This window comes from Zootoca vivipara, chromosome 4 (genome assembly GCF_963506605.1).
Source record: "Zootoca vivipara chromosome 4, rZooViv1.1, whole genome shotgun sequence".
In the NCBI taxonomy this organism is placed as follows: Eukaryota; Metazoa; Chordata; class Lepidosauria; order Squamata; family Lacertidae; genus Zootoca; species Zootoca vivipara.
Genome location: NC_083279.1, coordinates 7,366,193 through 7,381,386, shown reverse-complemented (window position 1 = coordinate 7,381,386; position 15,194 = coordinate 7,366,193). Strand labels below are relative to the sequence as shown.

Here is a 15,194-nt window from a genome sequence, read left to right as displayed (position 1 = left end):
TCAGCCTTCTACCCATACCCAGCAAATTATATGCTAAACATCTCTATATCAAATTAACCAGCTGGATGGATTCTGAGGCTATATTGGCGGAGGAGCAAGCTGGATTCAGACAAGGCAGATAGACCACAGATCATTGTTTTGTTTTAGCACACCTCATTGACAAATATGCCAAGAAAACTCGTGGGGTATTATATGCTGCCTTCATTGATTTGAAGGCCACTTTTGACTCAATTTCACAAGTAAGACTCTGGGCCAAATTGAACACATCTAGTATTGACAAAAGGCTATTATTTCTGATCAATGGTTTATATAAAGATACCAAGCTGTATGTAAGATCCGCCGTTAATGGGCAATTCATTGGCCCAATTCCAGTCACTAAAGGGGTTAAGCAAGGCTGCATTCTAGCCCCAGCCTTATTTAACCTATATATCAATGACATGATTAAATGTCTAACACGGAATTTCATGCCCCCAATTTCGCTGCAAAACCAATCTCAGCGCTCCTATAGGTAGACGACGCAGTTCTCCTATCACGAACAAAAATAGGCCTGAAAAGGTTGCTAGGAGAATTTTCAGCATACTGCAGGAGAGATCAGTTGGTGGTTAACTACCAGAAAACTAAAGTTACGGTTTTCGCAAGGAAACACAGACCACATAGCTGGAGAATGGATAATCAGCCAATTGAACAGGTTAAAGCCTTTAAATATCTGGGCATTGTCTTTCAGTCAACAGGGTCATGGGTCGCACACCAACAATGTGCCAGAGAAAAAGCATCTCAAAGCACCAAGATATTGTCCCGCTTTTTTTATACAAAGGGTGGCAAGTAAACCCCAGCAGCCATAGACGTTTTTCAAGCAAAACCCTTGGCACAGTTACTATATGGGCCCCAAATCTGGATGGGGACGCATTGTAGTTTACTTGAAATGGTCCAATCCAATTTTTTAAGACAAATCTTTGCCGTCCTGACATGTGTACCAAATGCAGCACTACGTCTCGAGGCCAGTCTCCCATCCGTGGAAACACAGATCTGGTAAAGAACTCTTAGTTATTGGCTCCGTCTGAACTTAAATCCATTTGGGCTACTGCCCTGAGTAATACGGGATGCCCATAAAACCCCAATGGAGAATCAACTCTGCCCCTGTGGAGAGATGGTAACAGTTGGAGACAGTGTCACATGTTCTTCTGGCCTGCTCCCTTTACAAAGACCTGAGGAATGAGATTATTACCCCACTCCTACTTACCAGTCCAGGTCGTTCACCAGTGGCCACATTGTTTTTCCTTTTATCTGACCAGAATATCCAGACAACAAAGAAAGTTCCCAGATTCATTGAGAGGGTAATGAGACTAAGGGCCACAATCTGAATATAAAGATAATAGAGAAGGCCGTCGGACTCTTCGAGAGGGCAATGAGATCGAGGGCCACTATTCGAACGATTATTCTGCCTATTTAGGGTTCCTGTCTGGTTTTATTTGTGTATTTGTATGTCTGCTTCTATGCTTTGATGCTATGGCCTGTCGGTTATGCGAATAAAGTTTGATTTGATTTATGGTGAAACAGGGTTTTTAAATTTGGTGTAAATTCTGTCATCAAATCCCTATCAGTAAAAAATCATATGAACAGACTGCCAAGTTATTGGGTTTTTTTACTTCATTTTCAATAAAAAAAGACGTCAAATTGTAAGGGCATTTTCCCCATAGATAGTGCCTTTTCCAAATACAAAAAGAAACAGTTGAGAAGATGTATTCTATTTTTCCCCCCCTGTAAATCATGTAAATGTTGTTATTAAATACATTATTGATTTTTCTTAGCAGGTGCTACAACCATAGAGAAGTATGATCTCAGGACAAATGTATGGATCCAAGCTGGAGTGATGAATGGCAGAAGACTGCAATTTGGTGTGGCTGTCATTGATGACAAACTCTTTGTTATTGGAGGCCGAGATGGTTTAAAGACGTTAAACACTGTTGAATGTTACAACCCAAAGACAAAGGCATGGACTGTTTTGCCTCCAATGTCAACCCATAGGCATGGATTAGGTATGTATTCAGTTTCCCAAAGCTATCTGTATATATATAAAAATGTAATCAGCAATGTCAGATGCATTGATCACAAGCAATTTCAGTACACATGTGCATATCTCTATTTATGCAAAACTGCATGAAGGAATTTAGGTGCAGGCTTGTGTAAACAACTGAAATAATATCTGCATATGGTTGGCATCCTAGAGTATGATTATGACTGGGCTCAGCTGGTTCTCAAATAGTTCAGCTGAAGTTGTTGTAAAGTAAGTGGTAAGCCATTGTAGCTAAATGATGTGACTAGTAAACAGCCCAGTGAATAGGACATACATATCACATCCCCATCATGTGTTTAAAAGCCTGAACGGGTAAAAGTATATATAAGAGTGCTCATGGTACTTTGTGCCTGTGTTCATCTGTGTGTACCAAATTCTATTTTTTAAAAAATAATTTTTATTCAATTTTCATCCAAACACAATAAGACAATAAAAGGGGGAAAAAACAAGAAAATACAAAAATACAAAAAATAAGCAAAAAACAAACAAATAATCACTTTTTAGACATTCATTTTTCTTAATCTTTGTCTTGTGGACTTCCCCATTCCCCCCTTACTGATTTTCAATTATAATCCTCTTTAGCAATTTCAATTATCATAGTTTATTAATTATTTCCCAATATTTCTCTTTCCTTATCATCCTACCCCCCCACTCCAAATCCAGGTATCCCCCTGCCACCTGGGGACCCCCGGGTGAAGCAGGACAGAAAAGGCAGTCCTTTTTATAATTGAGACCCCCCGCCCCCATCCCAACACCTCCACCTGACACCAGAAGGTCCAAGATGGGGGAGACAAATGGGGGTGAAGGGACACTCCACCTAAAAACCATATTTAACCTATTCTACTTATTCTTCTTATACCTCCTTTTAGCCTATATTCCCGTTCCAAATTTCTCCATAAACTCAATATTTAAACTAATTCTCCAATTCCATTTTAATTATTCACAATTTTCTTCCGTCCCCCTCATAACTGCAAGTTTCTTTATTCTGGAAATTCCCACATTAATATCCTAAAATCTCACCCCACTCCCTTTCTCCAATGTCTCACCACCCCATCATCCACGTCTTCACCCTGCCACCACCTAGACCACCCTTTTATTTACCCTGGCTCTCTCCTGACAGTCCCCCTTTCCTTTCCCAATCCCATTTCTTCTTTTCCTCTCTTCTGAAAATCTAGTCCTCTTTTCAAAATAGAAATAAAGTCCATCACTGCTTCTTTCTCCTCTAAGTCCTCCTTCCCATTTTGTAAATCATCATCTTCTCCTTCTTTTCCCATTTTTTCTTCAGAATCCAGTTCAGAGTTTTTGAAGCAGTTTCCAAATTTTTCCACTTCATAGAAACATGCTTTCAATTCCTGAATTCCATGAATAGAACATGCTTATAGGGCCACCGAGAACACATGGCAATTTGTTGGAATGATACCTTTGCTAAAAAATTGAAATGACTTAAAAGTTAAATGGAACCAAATAGATATTGGTGCTGCAGTGGAGGCGATTGTAAAAATAAAAAAGGTGTGTAAATATCATTGTTTATTATCTATATGCATTTCAATTAAGAAAATTACTTTTTTAAAAGCCTGTATTTTACTAACTTGCAATATTGTGGCCTTAAAATATTTGTCGGTTATCCTACTGTGAGTAAAATTGAATCATATCAGGTTTTTTTTTATAAAAAAATCCTTGGGTGCATAATCTGTGCCCCTCTGGATATTGCACTACAGTTCCCATCCCCTGTGGCCATTGTCTGTGCTGGCTAGATCTGATAGAGTCCAACAACACCTGGAGGGGCCAATATAAGCTTCCAGTGGTTTAAATCAGTAACTATCCTGTTACTACCCAGATATCCCTAAATTATTTAATCCTCCTTTTCAGGGTATTTCTTTTGTTATCAGACATTCCCTCTATTTCCAGTGTTCAGGTGCCAATGTTGGATTAGTCAAAACACCACTGCCCATATGCAAGAGGTAGCTATCAGCAGGCTTGGCAGAGTCCCAAGGTTTGCAAAGCACCGCCACCACCCCCAAAAACTAATGGTAAAACTTCTAATGGGCAGGCAGGAGGGGAATAAAATGGAATATCTTGAAGGAGGGAGTGGCTGGCTAACTAGAGCAATTTCATGTTCAGTTTCCTATTCTAACCCTTTGGGCAGTTAATATATTTTTTTAACAAGAAAGCAGTTGTCTTTGTTCACATCTACTAAGTTCATTGACACCAAAAATAATAACATGGATGCATAATTGGCTTTTAAAATAACTGTATACCTTGCACATGCAAACAGAAGATCATAACAGATTGCACATTTTGTAGGTGAACTTCAAAATACTGCCTTAATTTTCAGCTTCTAAATGATGGATTGTTATTTCATTCAAAGAAAGGTCTTTGTAGCTATAGCTCAGTGATCAAACACATTTTTTATAGTTAGAAGGTTGCCGCTTCAGTCCCTGGCATATTCTTTTGAAGGTTCTCAAGCAGTAGACTGGGAGAGACCTTTAGCTGACACCTTGTAGAGTTGCTCCCAGTCAGAGACAATATGAGCTCAATGATCAATGTCTATAGTAAAAGGAAGCACCAGATCTTCAGAAGGAGAGAGAGGCTGCAGTCTAGGAAATCTTACTTTTAATAAGTGTTTCTGTTCAAGGATTAGTTACAGTTTTCCAGGTGCTAAGGTTGTAGTTCTTCCTCCAATAAATGCAATGAACATGAACATTAACTATGTATGGATTATGATTCTGCTACAATGCAAGTTGTGAAAAAAGCTTAGAGAAAAAATATTTTGGGGCAGTGGTTACAAAAATATAGAAGCCATTTGGTTAGCTTTGAACAGCACATGGTATGGTGATGGGATAACAGCAAAAGATTACGATGGTTGCTCCCCTTCCCTTCCAACCTCTCCCACAACTGGGATACCCTGGGGGGTGCTGACTCTTTAACATAAGGACAAAGAACATGTCTCCCAGATTTGAAGGACTTTGAGAAGAAGGAAGAGGAATAAATTCTAGACTCTCATATTTATGTATCCAGGGGCTTAAGTTGCTTGTTTCCCTTATAGCAAGGCTTTTCTAAGGCTCTGCTTTCACTGTGATTCCTGCCTGCACAGAAATATGAAAATTCATTTCATTGTTTCTCATGAAAAGTAAATTTGGGAAACTTGTTCACAACTTGCATTATGCAAAAAGTTCAGCTTAATTCCTAGCAATGGATTTTTTCCTCGTTGTTTTACCATTCTAGGACAGCCGTGGCACAATACCCAACTCTGCCATAAATTTCTTCCTTTTATAAGTCTATTTCAATTAATTGGCAGTAGATAACTTTAACAATCCTTTCAATCTCTGCAAGATAATTTGCATTGCATTTAAAATCAAGGTCTAGTGATAGTTAGCAATATTCTTATTCCATTTTCTTATTCTTTTAATCACAGCCTATAGCAGTTTAACAACAGGTCTGTCAGTGTTTGCAGTGGATTAAATCACTGTGCAATGGGGATATAGTCTAATCATTTATATCCTTATCAGCAATTTCTTAGAGTTCAACAGCATTTTCCAACAGAAATGTGGATATAATCCCTGCTTATCATGCTGACTCAACAAGTACAGACAGTGAATATTAGCAAAGAAATCAGCGCTTGAAATACATACCTTTACAATGCTATATTATATATTTCTGGGGAGAAATAAGTCCCACTGAGTTCAATGGGGCTTATTCCCCAGATAGTGGATATAAGATTGCTGTTTTAGTTTTCCATAATATAGGCTCTCCTGACATTTGGTTGCAGGCGGGTGGGTTAGATATTATAATATGTACTTAAATTGTTGAGTAGTTCTGTAGTACTATCAGATTTACTGTCTACCAGACTAAAGCTTCCCCTAAATTAAGGGTTGGAGAACATTTGATCAGTAGTCAGGCCGGCTGCTGCATACACTTATGCCGGTTTGGCTGGACTACCTGGTATTTGTAAAAGCAGAGGATCCATAAAATTACTTCTACTACAATTAGCAGTACACTGCCATGCTATTGGAACCTATAATTTGTCAAATGGAATTTTATATTTCCTTATACATGAGTGATACAGTCTAGGAGCTATGTATTCACCCTTCTTTTCAACTGAATTATCTTTCTTTTGTATATATTTTACTCTTTACGTGTTATTGTCCCCATGCACAGGGGACTATACTGGCTCTCCATTAACCAACCAGGCTGTTGGGAGGGGCCATGTCTACTTTGTCTTGCCTCTTCTTCTTCAGCTCTCCCCTTCTACCCAGGATAACAGCTCCTTGTGCATCAAGTTGTGTCACAAAACAATGTGACACCTTGGCTAGTTTATTATCATTAGTTAAATGAATATTTCTAACTGTGTTTTGTACTGTGCTTGTATAATGGCTTAATCTTACAGAACTCCAAAGAATTCCTTTTGTTAAATCCATACCAATGAAAGTATCTCATTTTAAATTTTTGAAATTATGTTGGTGAATCCAAGATCCCTGTTGTTGTTGTAAATAATATAGCACAGCTTGACCATCAAGGTGAGGTCATTTCAGGCAATGCTGATTTCCAGAGCTGGGATGTAACACAATTGATCTGTTGGCACTTCCTTTTATTTTCTGTCTGTTTCTAATGCCAAGAGACTATCCAAAGTAGCCGTTTTTCTCTAGGATATATACTCATTGTTCTTCAGGAGTTAAGAGGTAGCTCTGTTGCATAGGTGAGCCCCATTGCTCTGTCAAACAAATGGTTGTCTCCTTTATGGCACAGCTGATAAACATTATTCTATAGCCAAACTAATGTGATGTAGAAGATGAATTAATTCATTTCCTGACATCTTTTTCTTTTGCTAACAGCAGGCTTGGGAGGGCTGAGAGTTCAGCCAGAGCCATAGCTCTGGTGCATGGAGTCTACTCCTTTCCCTTCGTGCTATGACTCTAATCTAAACTGGCTCCCTATTAGCTGTGCAGGGGGAAATATGCATCTATCTATATCTTTATTGCTTGTGCAGTCAATAGATTCAGGAGAGCAATAAAAGAAACAGCAACAGTAAAGGGCCAGGAATACTGTGCTGTGTGTGTGTGGAAGGGAACAATATGATAAAATGAAGTAAGAGCAAACAAGAAGAAGAAACTGAATGGCCAAAAAGCAATCTTCCCCTTCACTTTTGGGAAATAAAAAATGGCTATAACTTTTCCATCTTTTTTTATAGAAGATAAAATTTCCAGGCATTGTAGCACATCCTGTGTGGATAAAGCGTGTCAAATTACAGACAAAAAGGTGCATGGACTTTTAGACAGCACACATTTAAAATTTGCTTTTCTTAAAAGGGGGGGATAAATATATATAACATTTTTACTTTGGGCTATCACTTCATCTTTTGGATGCATAGTTAACTATGAACAAGTGAAAATTGACTTTCTTTTATCTGTCTTGAATCCTCCAACATTCAACTTCCCTGGAAGGCCCTTAGTTTTAGCATTATGAGAAGGGCAGGGTAGAATAGCTCCCTATCCATTTTTATCACACCCTACATTATTCACACTTTTTTTCTAAATTGAAAAGCCCCAAGTGTGATCTTTCTTCATAGATGAGCTGCTCCAACCCCTTGATAATTTTGGGTTGCCCATTTTTTAACCTTTGCAGGTCTGCAGTATTCTGTTTGGGGTTAGGTGACCAGAACTGTACACAGTATTCCAACGGTAGTCTCATCATAGATCTGTATAAAGACATTGCAAACTTTGCAGTGCTCTGTGAAACATCTTTCCTAACTATCAATAACATGGAATTAATCTGTTTCTCAGCTGCCTCACACTGAGTCAGCATTTTCATTATTTTCATTATGCTATATACTATAGCCCAAACGTCCTGGCCCTGGTCAGCCACTGCTAATTTAGACCCCATGAAATTAAGATCTCTTACCCCATTGTTCCTCACTGATCCCTTGCTTGCATTGCCTTTTCCATTTTACTGCCAATTCATCTGTTTGAAGAGAACACCTTGAGCCTCCTCACAATGCCTTGTTTTAACCACGTCAAACAATTTGGTATTGCCCACCACACTGCTACTTGGTTTATTTATTCATAACAGTATTTATATACCACTGTATCATCAAGATATACCACAGTGATTTGCAACAGTATATAAACATAAAACCAAGCAATAAAATCAGAAAAAGTTAAAAGCAAAAAAGAAATTAAAAACATTGTTGTTGATACTGTGTCTACTTTTAAATCAATGTGTATAGGGGGGAAAACAACAACACACCATCATAGACATGGTGGATATACAAAAGGGAAAAAAGAGCATACGTAAAAAGAGCATTAGCATCTAATCATTAGGAAAAGAGACGGTAAAATAGACAAATGAGAGGAAAACAAATGGAGGAAACACTACTTAAAGCTACTTCCGAATGTAGGCACTGTGTTTAAACATGGAACATGAGATATGCTAAATTCCCAGATAAAATCATTGAGTCCCTGGGATGTTCAACATGAACTTTCTGCATGCCTGAGCAATGTGACTCTTTTTTTAAAAAAACAACCACTGCAAGTTTATTACTTTCGGAATAATGAAGATGCTTCTTTAATTTATTTTTAAAGCCCTGGGAGCCCCCATATTTAATAAAAGCTCTCAGCAACATTAAACTACCCTTAATTAAGATTTCCTGTTAAATAAAGAAAACCTGTATAGGGAGCATCTTCTGTGGATATAGCTATATATTTACCCAGATAAACATATCATGATGTAACTTATTTTCCTATTGGTAGTACAGAATTCTGTTTTTAAACAAAACTTGTTACCACACACACAGAGAGAGAGACAGAGAGAGCAAGAGAGAATATGCTACAAATAAAAAATACCTGAAGAGTGGGGGCTTTGGAATATGTATGTGTGCCACTAAAGTGGCAGATAAATAGAAACTCTAGATTCAAGTAGGTAGCCATGTTCAGATACCTGAAGAAGTGTGCATGCACACGAAAGCTCCCACCAATGACAAACTTAGTTGGTCTCTAAGGTGCTACTAGAAGTATTTTTTTTTTTGCTTCCCTAACGTCAAATAAGATCCAATAAGTACAGGAGCTCTGGAACTGGAATAGTTAATTTCAATGAAGCCCCCCCCCCCCCAGCTGCAACCTGCCAGGATGGCATTCCGGCACCTCTCAGGTGGGCCCCAGAAATGCAGGGAGAGATCTAACCACCTTCATCAAAGCCCCACTGTGCCTTTGGCCTCCCTCGACCCCACTAGGCGCAGCGGAGCTTTGGTGAGGCTCTTCCAGCTAACAGCTGATGCGCGGGAAAGCTGCACCTTAGCTGAACAAGCCCCCATGCTGCCCCTCTTTGGGCTCTTCTAAGGGAAGTGGCGTTCCAGCAGCTTTTTCTCTGGAGGGAAAAAAAAGCACTGGTTTCAAGAATAAGAACAATAATAGTTCTCAGTAGTTTGTGTCTATGGAAAGGAGAGCTGGAGAAAAAAAGTATTTGCAAAAAGGCCCCTCCCACCCTAGCCACATCAAGCCAACAAGGGTGTAAGAAGTGGCAGTAATTCCTTCATAGATTCTCCTCCTCCTGCCCCAAACCTTCACAAAATTGCTCTGTTAGAATATAAAGTAATGAATGACTTCCTGACAAGAACAATGCAATAAAATGCCTGAGGAGATTTCATGGAAAAAGATGTACAGTCACCTGCCATGGATGGTTTAGATATGAGTTGGGGTTCCATTCTCTATCTATGTTGACCACTGCCTCCAGAGACCTGTGAGAAGAATATTAAGAGAACAACAAGCATTTTGCCATCTAGGAGAACAAAACTCAGATGAACATAGCATTGTCAAGAGAATTTTCATGTCGGCTCCAGACAAATGTGAAACCCCTACAATTGTAATTAAAATAATTCAGATATATTGTTTCAGCAATGGCATCTGCTTTCTGAGTCAATGGAATACTTTAAAGCCCATTTGGTGAAGTAAAAAAAAAGGCATAGAAATAGGAGTTTGATACACATATTGGACAATAACCTTACGACTTTTAAAATTGATATGCGAAACCATGACAATAAAAGGTTGAATCTCAGATACAGCCATTTCTTATTTTACATTTGATGAAAGGCTAGAGCAAGTACTAAACCTCAGTGAATTACGCAGGAAAAAATATATATGAATGTCTCCATGCAGAGTGCATGCTATGCCATGAATTATTATGCAGTTTTCCTTTGCAGAGTAAAGCTCTGCAACAGAACTCAGGTGATCTCAGTTTCTCAACTACTAGTCCATGTGCTTTGATCATGAACAATTTTATGATCTTTGCAGGGAGAAGTATATTGCTACATTAATATGGTGTCCAACTCAGTGTGCAGCTGTATACTGTGTAGAATATTCAGCAGACAACTTCTAATAATTTGAATAAACCTCTAATAAAAAAACATCTTCCAGGTCCCAGGTATAAATTAACTGCCAAAAGGTATGGGTATGGCTAAATGCTGAATCATCACATTAGGTAGAATTTGTCAAGGCAGCTAGCAGTGTTTAATCCCAAGAGACTGTCCCACATTCAGGTGCACCTACTAGAAAAAAAATACAATTTATATAGAATTTTGCACTTTTGGCCTTAGAACAGAGGTGCTACCATGTGCTAATAGGAACAACAGTCTGACATTTCACTACAGACTACTTAAAAATAAATTGAGTTCTAGCTATTAAAAGAAATGAACCGAAAAGTTCATTCAAAAAGAGGACTTTTAGCCTTTGCTATCTTTGAAACAGTTTGTCTTTCTCAAGCTACTGTTCTGCTTCAGAAAATCCATCTTCCACTATCTGAAGGAGAGATGTTTGAGAAACACTTAAAATCACCAATGCTATTAACATTACAAAACCTGGAATTGTTTAAGATAGGTCAAGAGTTCTGAAGTCTGAAAATGAGCAATATATCTCAGGTATACTATTTTTCTGCAAGCCCAAGAACCAATGCCCATGGCAGCCCTCTTATGAGCTGTGCTGGAGCACGAGAAGCTGTCACTGGGGTTGCAGGTGGACTTTCACTGTGGAAAAAAGACAAGATGTGAGAATGTGGTTGCTATGCATGCAGCTGCTACAATTTGAATAATTATGTTGGGCTTGGCGTGGCGGGGGGGGGGGGCACACATCAAAGGTTACTAGCCATGAAAGCTGAACGAAACACCATTCTACAAGAGTAAGAAATCTCTGATGGTGTGGGGAGAGAACAGGGGAAGACCCTCTCCTTCATGCCTTGATTGTGTGTGCCCAGAAGTTCCCTGTTGGAAACGGAATGCTTGCCTGGATAGACTTGGGTCTGATCCAGTAAGACAAATCATAGGTTCTTACTAGAGATGGCATGAGACTTTGCAGGGGCTTGGCATTTTAACTCTCTCATGCTTGGCTGCATTTCAAGGTGGGCTAGACCCCTTTTGAGTCAGGTATCTCGCCTACCCCTACTCCTGCTGTGGTGTGTGCATCCTCCCCTTGCTGCTACACAGCCCTTCCTGCAACTTCCTTGCCCCTTTCTTTTTCAGTCGAAAGTAAAAGGGGCATAGCTGCCAAGTTTTCCCTTTTCTCGCGAGGAAGCCTATTCAGCATAAGGGAAAATCCCTTTAAAAAAGGGATAACTTGGCAGCTATGAAAAGGGGGGAAAGGGGAAGTCCTTTGAGGGCAGGAGGAGGAGAGAGGATTAAGTCTCATCTCTCGAGCCAGTTAGGGTTCTTTGAGAGTGTCAACAAGGCAGGGGGAAAGTGGATAGAGAAAAAATTTTCTCCCTCTCTCTTAACACTAGTCCTCATGAACATCCAAGGAATCTGAATGTTGGAAGACTCAGGACAGATAAAAGAAGGTACATCTTCATACTTGGGGGGAGGGTGGTCGCCACCAACATGGATGCCTTTAAAAGAGAGTTATACAAATTAGTGGAGGATAAGGTTAGCAGCAGCTGCTAGCCATGATGGCTATGTTCTGCCTCCACTGTCGGAGGCAGTATGCCTCTGAATACCAGTTTCTGGGAGATCTGAAACCAGGTAAGCTGTTGTGTGTTGTTGTTGTTGTTGTTGTTGTTGTTGTTGTTGTTGTTGTCGTTGTTGTCGTTGTCCTGCTTGCCAGTTTCCCACCTAGTTCTTACATCAAATGGACCCCATGCAACTTTTGCAAGAGTGCTGCCACTGCCATGCAAATATTGGTGGCTACCTGTGCATCATTCCAGTGGAACTGTCAGTTCACACAGTCCCTTCAGGCAAGGATTGTCCAGCCAGCTTTCCTCTGGGAGCCCCACATGCTGTCACGTAGGAGTTTACTGCCATATGAGAAGCAGATTGACCTCTTTGACTGGTCCATGCATGTTAGCCTTTACAGAGCTGGCCTTTCATTTGTTGGATATATTGCTATCTTCTTCCTCTGATTCTCTTTCTAGGAGTTACTGTTCTCGAAGGGCCAATTTATGCAGTTGGAGGCCATGATGGTTGGAGCTATCTGAACACAGTCGAGAGGTGGGACCCCCAAAGTCAGCAGTGGACATTTGTAGCCAGCATGTCTATTGCCAGAAGCACAGTCGGTGTGGCAGCATTAAATGGCAAGTGAGTAGTGGGGGATAATGGTTTAAAGTGGTACAGTTATAAATAACTGACACATACTTGGGCAGAAATGTTCCAGTGTCTCTCACATTGACTAGATGTCACAATTATCTCTTCAGTTCTCTAAAACTCCAAACTCAAGGTACTCTTCTGCTACTTACAAGCGTGACTAAAATGGTTTATGCCAAGAACAGAGATTTCAGAAATGGAGCCTGTGCATAGAACAGTGTTTACAGACCTGAAAGTGCAAGGGGAAATCTCACAATTAAGTTTGCAGTTTGAAGAAATTGGATATTTCCTAAATGGTGTCTGAAATACAATTTTGCATTTTATAACGTGATCTTTATTCATTCTTCCCATCTCTCAAGCCCAAGTAGCAATTATGGGAGTAGATGGCAACACTGTGTCAATGTCTATGCCTTTTGCTCCCAGTAGTTTTGCAGTCTTACATTGTCATTCTCCTTTTATTTATAATCTTTCTCTTTCATTTATGTTATTGTCACATTATCTTAATAAATTGCTGATACCTAAAACAAAACACTCTGTCATCAAAGAAGGCAGAAGTGACACATCAACGTCATTTTCATAAACTAGTCCTGGAATTGGTCTAGCAGTGGTAGCTCCCAATGGTGTACATAATGGTGATTGCATCAGAAACCTATGGAGCTATCAGCTTAACACCCAGTATTACCATTTTTCAACTTTCACTGCTTTCCAATCTTCCAGGTAAATATGCTATGGACTACAGTCATGCAATCCAATGTTTCCTCAGAAATAAGGCTTGGTTTGTCCATTAGGGTTTTCTCCCAAGTAAGTGGGATAGAAGTGCATCCTTAGGCTGTGTTCACATGTAGCCTTTGAAATGCCCAGAAGTCGCTTTCCCCCACAGTGCACTTTTGTACATAGCATTTTGCATTTGTACACACTTTAACACAACGCATCTAAAGCATCAGCCATGTTTTGTGAACAGGCAGGTGGGTGTCCTTCCAAATTAGTGCACAGAAGTGCTAACTCATCCCCTCAATTACTTTTTCCACAGACCTCTTTTTTTTGTTAATAATGCAGTCTTTTAAAAGATAGGGGCTGGAAACCAGTATATACTGATAGCCAAAGGATATAAATCTGTTTGAAGATGAGCTAAGTGTCTGTATTGCTTTCTGTTTTACCTTTCTCATTCATAGAAAAGTTAAATTGTGAGGAGAAGTGCTATGTCCCTGCAACATCAGTAGGTCTGCCCCAAGAGGAGGTGACCTGAAAAAGCACTCCCTTGTGTGCACATGTGTGTAGCAAGTGCATGAGAATTGCGTTCTCGCACAAAACAGATTATAACCCTACCAACAGAATGTCTTTCACAGCAACAAATAGTGTGAGACAGGTGCAACACGGAGCTGACATCATGTGCACAGCACTCCCCTAAGATGCTTGCATCCCACACAGAATGTACATTACCACGCAGTGTGAACATGCCCCTCAGTCAGAATGTTCCTTTAATCAGACCATTCCCAAAAGTATATTGATTTCATTTCTCTTCTGAACATTTATTTCAGGTTTCAGTCTAATTGTGTCTGGGCTTGGTGAATTGTGGCTCTAGTATGATACAACACCTGTCACTAGGACTTTAATAGATAACTGTATGCAATACAGACACTTGCATACAGGAAATTTTACTGTATTTTTGTGTGAAATTAATGTTATAGGAAAGCAGGGAGTTATAGCTTCTCATAGTTAGTGGACAGCTCTTGGGAAATCACAGGACCTATTTCTGTTTGATCTTCAGAAAGTCAGTTGGCTAACATTTGTAAAAATTGATCACTTGAGACATGCCACAACACCATGCAAGTGCTCAAACTACTCCACACACCAAATGCTGCATGGACTTTAATATCACAAACCAGACCATTATACTAGAGGTGTGGGGATATTATTCCAGCATTGGAAACTAATATTCTACGGCAGATACTTTAGGACTTCAGTACTAAACTCTTTGACACTTTGATAAGGTCTCTTTACAGTGCTTTAAAAAATAGCTTGATAGAAAAAATATTATAGATAAAATAATCATGCAGATCATGTAAGCGTGTGTTCGTGTGTTCATGGATGAGGTATGTGGGTGTTAGGTTTGTACCTACTGACTCAGCACTGGATAGCTCAGTTGGTTAGAGCAGAGTGCTGATAACACCAAGGTTGCAGGTTCAATCCCTGTATGAATATTCCTGCATTGCAGGGGGTTGTAATGGATGATCCTCGAGGTCCTCTACAACTCGATGATTCTGTGGCCACCCCTCAATCTCCATGTGTTGATGATAATTTGTTTTTAGAAGCCTATAGACATAAGCTTTAATTGTGCAGTCTGTAACAGAGCGCAGATCCTGCAATCAGAACAACGGCCATTGGGCTTCAGCTCCTGGGCACTGATACATGAAGCCTAAGAGCAAGACTAGTAGATAGGATTCTGATCCTCCTTAGTGTCATAGGCCTGGAGTCAGCTTCACCTGCTGAGCAGCAGCCTGGAGGAGCAGAAAGCGAAGTGACTCCACCAGCCTTCTTGCTCCTGATGAGAACCAGCTGGCTCCA

At 39.8% G+C, this 15,194-nt stretch overlaps 1 protein-coding gene across 1 annotated transcript in view; it reads left to right on the top strand.

The window, feature by feature from the left end:
• Positions 1 to 15,194, top strand: part of KLHL1 (kelch like family member 1) — a 141,427-nt gene that overhangs the window by 103,746 nt on the left and 22,487 nt on the right. The window contains exons 7-8 of the mRNA XM_035116455.2: positions 1,812 to 2,036; positions 12,461 to 12,623. Of these exons, the coding sequence (XP_034972346.2) occupies positions 1,812 to 2,036; positions 12,461 to 12,623 (388 nt within the window). The remainder of the gene's footprint in view (positions 1 to 1,811; positions 2,037 to 12,460; positions 12,624 to 15,194) is intronic.